Source organism: Hibiscus syriacus, unplaced genomic scaffold, assembly GCF_006381635.1.
Source record: "Hibiscus syriacus cultivar Baekdansim isolate YM2019G1 unplaced genomic scaffold, ASM638163v2 tig00110402_pilon, whole genome shotgun sequence".
In the NCBI taxonomy this organism is placed as follows: Eukaryota; Viridiplantae; Streptophyta; class Magnoliopsida; order Malvales; family Malvaceae; genus Hibiscus; species Hibiscus syriacus.
The window spans coordinates 1,745,800-1,755,720 of NW_024062722.1; the positions used below are offsets into that span (position 1 = coordinate 1,745,800).

The following is a 9,921-nucleotide window of genomic DNA, read 5'->3' on the forward strand; positions in this document are numbered from 1 at the left end:
ATTTTACCGGTCCATCTAATAGTCTATGCAATTGCAGTCGTCAAAGAGGCATGTGACTTTTTTTATAAGATAATATCTATTCGAAATACTTTGGATCATTTGATAATAAACATTTAAATATCTATATAAATATTATTCTCGAACCCAAAACATATAAAATAAGAATCATCCATTGAATTATGTTAAACAATCTAAGAATTATGTTGATGTAATCTTAATATTTTATTATAAAAAAATAAAATGAGATATTAAATCTATTAAATAATGTTAATGTTTGAATAAAAATTATATATACATAGAATTAATTAGATTGAAAAGTAATCTTTGTAATAATATATATAATATTCAATCTTAACTAATTGATTAATAAATTAAATAATTATAATTATAAAAAAAAACTATAAATGTATCCGATAAAGTTGTAGCCAACTTCGTCCAAGAGTACATAGAAGCACTCTTGAAACCTGATAGGATACCATGTTATATGTCTTTTCTAAGCCTCAAAATTAGTCTTCCAACGTTTATTAAAATCACCATTCTATTCTTTTTTTTTTTCTGAACATTTTGATCAAACGTTTCATTTTAGGACAAAAAAATCCTTAACATTTGATTAAATAATCACTTTTCTCTTTATCATTTTTCTGGAGCATATTAACTCTCAACGTTTCAATTTAAGATAAAAAAGTCGGTATTTTGAAGTATTAACCATTTAACATCAAAATTCGTATATTGTTTTGGATTTTTATTACATATACCATTATTAAGTCGAGCTCGAGTTGCTTAAACTATTATTAAAATTAAGTTTAAATATTTATAATAAAAATATGAAAATAGGGGTAGCTAAAATTGCATTCAAATTTGAATTTACTTATATGATATATAGGAGCTTTTAATTATATGTATACTGTGGTTAATACTAATATTTTTGTGGTGTGTAGAACCCGTTTATTATATGTTGAATGTTTTAATATTACTGTCCAAGTATGCGTCTAATCACAATAGTAAAATTCTTGTCACCATCAGACTAATAAGTTCCCCGTAACTCAGTGGTCTATGTTATGGATAATACATACACCATTTTCTAACCAAAATTGATTGTACTAACAGGTGCAACCCCAAGAAAACTATGCAAGGACCTCGTCAACATCGATTCTGCTACACACAAATGCATCCATTAGAGCGTTCGAAGTCCGGATTCGTGTTTGAAGGTGACTATACCGTGCAGTTGCCGGCATTGTTATAACGAGAAATTACCTATCTCAACGCCATGCCTCGTAAGCACTACTTTACGTTTGCCAACCCATTGGAGACGGTAAGAAAGGTCAAGGCCATGAATCAAGAGCTTTAATCTATCAGAATAACTCTTAGCAGCACCCTCCTGCAGGGGGAGAAAAAGCAAATATGAGGTTCAACTATGGACGGACCAAAGCAAAGCAAATATGAAGTTTGACATCCTACTGGAGATCATTTCAGGTTAATTGTTTGGGTCATTTTAGGTTTGGATAATTCAGAGTTAAGGCCATATCTTTCGGGTTCAAGTCAGGGTCAGATTGTGTCAGTTTTCGGGTCAAATTTGACATTTCTAGTTCCACCTTTCTCAAAAGCACAAACATGAATGTGAAACAGGAGCATAGAGACGTGTATATATATCGTCCTGTAATGACCTAATTCTCTTTACTAATAATGGGGGACAAAATATTACCGGTGAATTGGCCTCGGTACTATGTCCCAATACGCTTCCCATTATGCTTGTTCTTGATGTTTTCGGTGAGAATCCATCCCCTGGAGTAACAAAAATCACTTTGGTGCATTGGACAGGAACAAGGTTCCGGCTCAGTTTCTCCCACCACACGGTTCCCAAGGACCACCACCTGATCATCAGCCCGTGTTCAGAGAAAGCTACCAAACCCTGCAAATAGTAGGATATGTAAATGATTACAGAGAAACATATCAGTGAATTGGAGTTCAGCCCACTGAAAAATGATGATAACATGTGCATTAGCAACTAGTACAAGAATGGAATATCTGGTAATGAGATATACCTCTCCATCTGAGGAAAAGCTTAGAGCTGATATTACAGTAGTCACCGACATTTCAGGTGCTCCTAAAAGAAAACTCGGAAGTCCTGGAGGTCCACTCGCATCCAATACTTTTATTTTTGTAACACTACATACAGAAAAAAAATACAGTAAACAGAAGCTATTCTCGGTTCATTCCTAGTAGAAAAAATATGAAAACTACCAGCTCAGAAACTTGTCGCAATTAACTGAAAAGATAGCAATACAAGAACAGTGAACAAACAAAATTAAAAAATTACAGTGAATTATTGTCGAACAATCTCATGAAAGTATAACAAAGAACAAGATATCACTGTCACATAACCTCTAAAATCCTACAGGTAGAATTCCTCACTCATAGATTTTCCATTTTGAAGGAAAGCAGATGTTTCAGGATCCTCTTTTTGCCTAAAATTAAACATAAAATCCCCAAAAGCCATTAGCTTCCAATAAATGGGAGAGAATGGGGGAGGGGGACAGTTGTTTGTATAGTAACTTGACGTGATCAGGAATTTCCAGTTGAACAGATCAGAATTCTATGTTTTTACTGTAGAAAATTTGTTGCACAGCTATTGGAATCATTTAGTTCTAATAAGAAGACACCTAAAACTTGACTAGACAAGCATGAGAACCACAAAAAATGGATGGACTGCATTGACTTGATGAGATGAGTAATGTAAAAGAAAAAATTCATACCACGGATCATTATGGATGCATATTGAGAAAAGAGATATCAAGTCACCAGTTCCCTGTTACTGCCAGTAATATTATAAACAGGGATACCCAGCCACAACCTTAATATTCAGCTTAAATTATTATACAAATAAATGACTGTCCATTTTCATTAAGCTTTACTGAATGCAAGTTTTTTTCTCAAAAGTCACAAAAAACTGGATAGAATAAAACTCTATTGAAAGAATGTATTCATATTCATGACACGTGGATTAAATGACTTCATAATAATTTTCGCCCCTATTATTGCCTCGTTAATTTCAAAAAATATATGATTACCTTTGCATGTCATACACCCGAATGCTGGCACTGTTAATCTCCCCAATAGCATCACCAAAAGCCAATTTGGTTGAGCTTTCATTCATGGTTACCATTGGAAACACACGTATAACCTCCCTTAACGTTGTCATTGCACGTTGATGGCAAGTTTTGCGCATGACAGAGTTGCCAGGGTCCATGGTTTGTAGGATGAAGTTAACCACCTGTGAATCTGTCCAATATCAGAATAATTCACGATAACATTTCAAACACAATAATAGATGTGCAAAGTCTAATTTACTAAGAGAGTGACCATGATTCTTAACACATGAGTGTAGTGAATGCTTTATCGAGTAATTTAATCAGGAAAACCCGAGGAGAAGGAAATATACGCTGCTGCAGCCCATGAAGAAGTAAAATTTATCAGAAACAAGCAACAAGAACGAAAAAAGAAAAGCAAATGACAGTAAACCACCAATATTTCATGGAAATATCTTGCACAGTAAAGAATAAAAATATATTACATTCAAATTTAAGATAATATATCAACCTAGATAAGTATAACAAAACTGATCTATTAAAATATTTTTGATGTATTTACGAAATGATCTATTTAATATGTACTGTTACTCACTTGGAGCAGTGTATGCTAACCTTATCAAGGTACTGAACCAAACTTCTTGGAGAACCACGCACAACCCTGATGAGAGTTGCAAGAGACACTAGGTGGACAGGCGAGTCGGATGCAGTTGACCAAATTTGGCTCTCTATCACAGTTAAAAACCCAAGAATATCAGCCATTGATAGACTTGGAAGAAGGGTCACAACTAATGTCTCACGGATAGATGCTGGTACAGCTGGGTTTTCACCAGCTGAGTTGGCTGACGGACTACTTACACACTCAATTTGAAAGAATATGTCACTAATCAAACGAGGTATCTCAGTGCCAATGCATGCCTTCCATGTACTCTCCATTCCCTCAGCAAGCAGTTCTGCAGCAGTGGAACTATATTTTTCATTCATTGCCATAACCAACTTCACCAGCGGTTGAACCACCAATGTGGCAAGACTTGGCTTCACTAGGCTAGGGTACCATATCACCAGTGCTGCAGCAACAATAATGTGAGACGTCATGGCATCTTGACTTGTTCCCCCAACACAAGAAATCCAGTCCTGCATTTCATAAGATTCTAGCCATGCAAGCAGTTTAGCTTTCTCAACCTGGGAAGTCCCTTCAGTTTCCAACAAACATTCAGAACTCCGTCCAACCACAATCATTTCTTCATTTTTTGAAATTTCATGTTCACTTTCTTCAATTCCATTCAGAGATCTAACAAGTTTTGCATACTTAGTTGCTTGTTGACTACACAGAGGGGCTGGAATAGCTCTTGATGCTGCACAATGAAATAAAGACCGTGCTGCCATACGTACATGTTCACTTTCATCTTGCCAAAAACTCACCAATAGCTGTAAAGATAATTAAAACAGAATAAGAATAAACACAATGTTGAAAACAACACTCAGTAATCAATTCTAGTTACACCATCTCTGCTGGCTGCCAATTTACCAAGTACCAATTCGTCAGAAACCATGGCACTCTAATCCAATCCAAAATTTCCATTCCCCAACCCATCAAACAAACAAACAAACAAAAAAACCAAGATCTTATAACCAGCCATGGTTTGATTTCAAGATTTCCTTTTTTTCTCCTGGGACGGGCTGAGTTGAAGGATTCATTATCTTGTATTGTATGGATATGTTAATTACTTTCTAGGCTATCTTGCTTGAGTGTACTTGAAAGAATAAGTTATTGTATTGTAAAAGGAGATTGTTGTGAGGCTGGTAATGGAGAAGATAGATAAAAATTACTGAGACGTTACTTTGTAACTCGTAAGAAGGAACATACTGTTTCATCTAAAAAGAATAAATTTTATTGATATTTACATTTTAGGAATCACAATTTAAACGTACTCACTTACAACGTGGCAACATATTCTTCAATGACAATGTATCAAATGTAGAATGCAGCAAATATAAATCCATTATCATTACACAGTTTTTAGTTAATTGTCAGAAATTGAAAACGCAAGTTATTAGTACAAGATGGGACCTGGAGTAAAGGTGGCTTTATTTCTGGAAATTTGTCTGCAAAACTCCTAGTATAGAACGCGGCCAAGGCACTGCAAAGAATTGACAATAAAGGTGAAATCATTAAGCACTGCCAATAAATGCAAATGGCTAGAAGTAACAAATGAGAAATATAGTGAAAATATTTCACAGGCTGGAATAATAATTGCTCGATGAAAATGTCACATTGTTAAATTTATTAGAGGAAGGCACATAATTATGAAATATATCAGCATTTGCAATGGACCCACAAAACATCATGCTAATAACCAGAAGGACATGCATGTCATTAAGACTAACCTTATAGTCAGTCTCACCTTCAAGATTGATCAAAATAAAGATATCTTAAAGAGGTGAAACTAATCTTCATTTAACAATTAAAATAATTTTCCAAGTATTATGAGCATAAAATAATTATCGTTACACAGAAAATGTATGGACAAGATAACCATTCACTTAAACAGAATTGTATCCTGAAATATAGAAAGGTAGAATCCAATTCTAGCAACATTCCCTTAGGTATGGTCACAGTCAACAACAAAGAAATCAACCTTTCCATCCACAAAAATAATATATCATGATTACAACATCAAATATCTGCTAAGGCTTGTATTTGACATGTTAGTATGTTACTTGATTCTGTCAACAGCTATTTGGACAGTGATTAAGCAAAAGGAAAAAATAGGCCTTTTTGCTGTAAATCACCTAACATGGCAAAGTAAATGGAGAATAATAGTGTACAATAAATATAATTGTGGAGGAACAAGTGTGATACCTGCTAGTGGCTGAGCTTGAGTGGGACAAGCTAATCATGTGTTGGGCAAGTGAAACCATTGTCAGTGACCTCATTGCACAAAACTCCGATGATGATTTCCAAAGCTGAAATGTTAATTAACAACTTAGGAGCAGTTGAAATAAGTGAAATGGACAACAAATGTCAATACCAGTACAATTCCTTCAAAATACCTCAAGACTTTCCGTAAAACCAGGAAATGACAGTGTCAAAGACCCTTTATCGCCTTGCAAACCAGAAGATACCAAAAAACCATTAGGCCTTTTCATCTTCATGTCAGCTACTAATAAATCATCAAGACCGCAATCCACATCCCATAAATGCAAAAAGGACAAGCTAAATCGAACAAGATATTCTTCAAGCGTTTTGATCCAGTCATGCCCTACTACACCATCTGTTGAACTCTGATCAGTGTTAAAGCCACCATCTGAAGTCATATGATGGGGACTAAATGTCTCACTCCACTGTTCTTTCATATAGCTATTCTCTTGACCATCACCATTCTTGGTTATAGGCTCGTTCTTCTGAAAAGGATCAATCAATGCTGCAAGATCAAAGCTCAGGGTAGCAATTCCAGGATATGGGCAAAAGCATTTAATGGGTTGTTTTCTGGTTCGAGAAACATATGGTCCCTTTCCAGAATTCACTTTATTATTATTTGCTAGCAAAGTGCTAGACCCAGTCATTTTTGACAAAGTAGCTCCATTTTCTGAATTATTTAACTTGTAATGAGTAAAGCTCCCATCTTCATGTATTGGAAGAAGTAATGATGAAACTGATGTATTTCCAGTCAGTGATGAACCAGAAATGGAAGTTGCACTAATTTCTTTGCAGAAATGATCAAACATCGAATGAGAAGCAGTCCCACGAAGGACCCTTTCTCTACACCCGGTCTTCACATCCCATATGTATAGAACATCAATGGCATCAGAAATTCTGGTATGGTCCCGACAGAGACATGCAATATAACCTCTTGCACCATCCCAAACAACTTTTGCAGGATAGTCAGGATGTCCAGGAAACATTCTCTCCACTCTCAAAGTTTCAAGTGAAGTAAGAGCGACACAAGCGTCCTCTCCAATGGAAAGAAAGCAATCACTCCAAGGGCGTTCAGTTCGAGCAGAGGGTAGAATGATTTGGTGCACAGGACCTACATGGTGGTGCATGACAGTAATGAGATTACCAGAATCAAGATCCCATATACGAATAGTGCAATCCTTGCTTCCAGAAACTAAAACTTGACTAAAACTCCATCCTTTAGCAGCACCCGCCATCCGATGTGCTGCCAGACATAGTATAGCACCCGTGTGACCTGCAAAGATTTGTTTGGATATATGAGAGTCTACTGCAAGATGTGGACTTCCAACTGGAGAATCAAGCCCCCGAAACAAATTAAACCACACAACTTGGATTTCACCACTAAAGAAGCCATATACAATCGCAGAAGGAGCATAAAGATTTTCAGAAATAACCATGGAAGAAGATACAATTTGTTCCTTAGGGACAAAATAAGAACTATCATCGACATGTATGCTATTTGTAGTTTCTGAGCTGGAAACAGAGCTCTGAATAGAAGTTAATTTGGTATTGCATCCACCCAAAGACTCGTTTTTATGATCCAAACTAGCAGCTGAAGTCCAGCCAAGAAAAGAAATGCCTTCTCCAAGCATTTTACATTCATCAAAGTGTTTAGCATGATCATGATTCCGTTTAAGAGACCAGATTGTAACACGTGGTTTCCACTGAAATTGGTCTTCAACAATGAAGCAAACTGACTCAATGCGAAGAAGTATTTGGCTCAACTGGACAAAAGAAAATGACAACCTTGCAGCTAGGGGAACAGAAGCAGCAGAGATTTCGCACAGAGGTTCAGAATTAAATTTGTTATCTAGATATGATATTTCATACAAAAGTGCAGATCCTCTATTATTCCACACTAAAAAAATTTCAGATTCATGGGTTTCACCAGTACTTTGTGCATTCCCAGAATTTTTACTTTCGAGAAACATAGCCCCTACAACATGTGCCCGACCATACTTGTCTTCAATGCAAAGGACATTGTTCATAAAAAGAATCACTCCTATAATAGTGCCACTTCCCAATAGCCTAAATATAGACCGATCTTTTATCACAGTAGCAACAAGGGTCCTACACGTTGCAATTGATACAACTTGTCCAGCCTCAACAAGGCCATCTTCCAATGTCATTATTTCCTCCTTAGAAGATCTCTGTAACCTAGTCTCGCCCTCACCACCATCTTGATAAAAGTCCTTTGGCAAGGGAACCAATTGTAGCTTACCAAAGGAGTCAGCCAAGAGTGAAAAATGCTTTTCTCCATCAACTGAAGAAAAAATGTCCATAAACTTCAAAGGCCCAATGGACAAATTCCCATGAAAAACAGTTTGTACAATGGTAAGAGTATACGTATCAACAATAACAACAGTACACTTGGGAGGCTTCCTGCTCTGAGATTCTTTATCCATTGAAATCTCACCCCCTTCAGCACACTCCAAATGATGGTCAGATAAATGGGCAGCATCAATAAAGCAACAGCCTAAACAAGCATATCTTGGATTCCAAGGCAGTGTACGAATAATCAATGGACTGCCAACCCAAGGTGGCAGTTTTCTTCTACGCCTGCAGTGGCCACTACTTCTGCTCCAGACGCACAACATACTGTCAGTGCAAGCACTCAGTAATGCACCACCATGATCAAAGCTAGAATTCAAAGCAACATTACTTGAATTAACTGTATTTTTTTCTCCAGATGCTACAATGGGACAACAAATGGCGAGATCAGCTATTGGTGCAGCATGACCACACAACATAGCAATCGGTTTAATTTCCTGAATATGACAATTTCCAACTGTCATTCACTAAAACCAACGATATGAACTATACCCTAACAAAACCCAGATTTACTACATAGAAATATTAAACGTAATATCAAAAACCAAAGGAAAAGGGAAACAAATACAAGCTCTCTGGTCCTTCAATTGCATAATACAAATATAATAAGCTAGTTTCTTAATGGTAATGATGATTATAGAGAGCCGGAATCTTGTAGCTAAATTAATTCCCTAATTTGAATCGAGTGAAGTTAGTTGGTTACCGAATGGGAATCTGTGTTGGAGAGGTTCCACCAGAGGATAGAGCCATCGGATCCGCCGGTGTAGAGAGTCGGAGGGTGATCGAGGGCGGCGGTGGCTGTGACGCGGTGGACCGGAGGCGTGCTTGACCAAATACACGCCACGGATCGGCACTTCATGGCTTTTCTAGCTCTGCCTTGAAAAGCGTTGAAGTTGTTAGAAATTTGATGATCAAGTGTTCAAATTTTGGACCCATAGATTCATTTTTTGTTGTGGGTGAGAAAGATTTCAAGTGAAAATTGAATTCAACAGACCTCAGACAAGGCTCCCTGCCTTCCCTCTATTGGTCACTGGCTGACTGCTACTTCAATAATTTTCCAGTAAACGTAAAATGAGAGAGCTTTCCAAAATAAGCAAACGGTAATTATCAAAATCTTCACATTTAGTTAAATTGCTAAATGAGAAGAAAGGTTGTTCAAATAATATAATTTTTTAACAAATTATTTTGTTTGTCATGCCAATAGGTATATATTATTCGCCGATTAATTTCTTTATCCAAGTCTTAAAAAATAAAAGTCAATAATACGGTAAATTACATGTTTATGTCACCAATCTATTTTCTTGTTTCTGTTTTGGCCACCAAACTATTTTTTTTCAAAATCATATTCAATGTTACGTTTTGGTTTTATTTTGGTCGCTCACCGTTAAGGATGTGCACGGGAACTGTTCCAGTCTGACCCGAACCGATTGATTCAGATTTTTTAAAAAAAGTTCAAGTTAAAGACCGGTTTGGTCTTTTTAGATGTTATATTCATGTAACGCCCTGATTCTCGGGTTAATAGTTTCGGGTAAAATCAGAATGAGT

At 36.4% G+C, this 9,921-nt stretch overlaps 1 protein-coding gene across 1 annotated transcript; it reads right to left on the reverse strand.

The window, feature by feature from the left end:
- Positions 1-986: 986 nt before the first annotated feature.
- LOC120123603 lies at positions 987-9,468 on the reverse strand. Its single transcript, XM_039142453.1, has 9 exons — positions 9,080-9,468; positions 6,141-8,813; positions 5,950-6,053; positions 5,158-5,227; positions 3,702-4,514; positions 3,069-3,271; positions 2,043-2,166; positions 1,703-1,909; positions 987-1,378 (listed from the first exon to the last, which is right to left on the reverse strand). The coding sequence occupies exons 1-9, from the start codon at positions 9,233-9,235 to the stop codon at positions 1,238-1,240; spliced, it is 4,491 nt and encodes a 1,496-aa protein (XP_038998384.1). The 5' UTR covers positions 9,236-9,468; the 3' UTR covers positions 987-1,237.
- Positions 9,469-9,921: the final 453 nt, after the last annotated feature.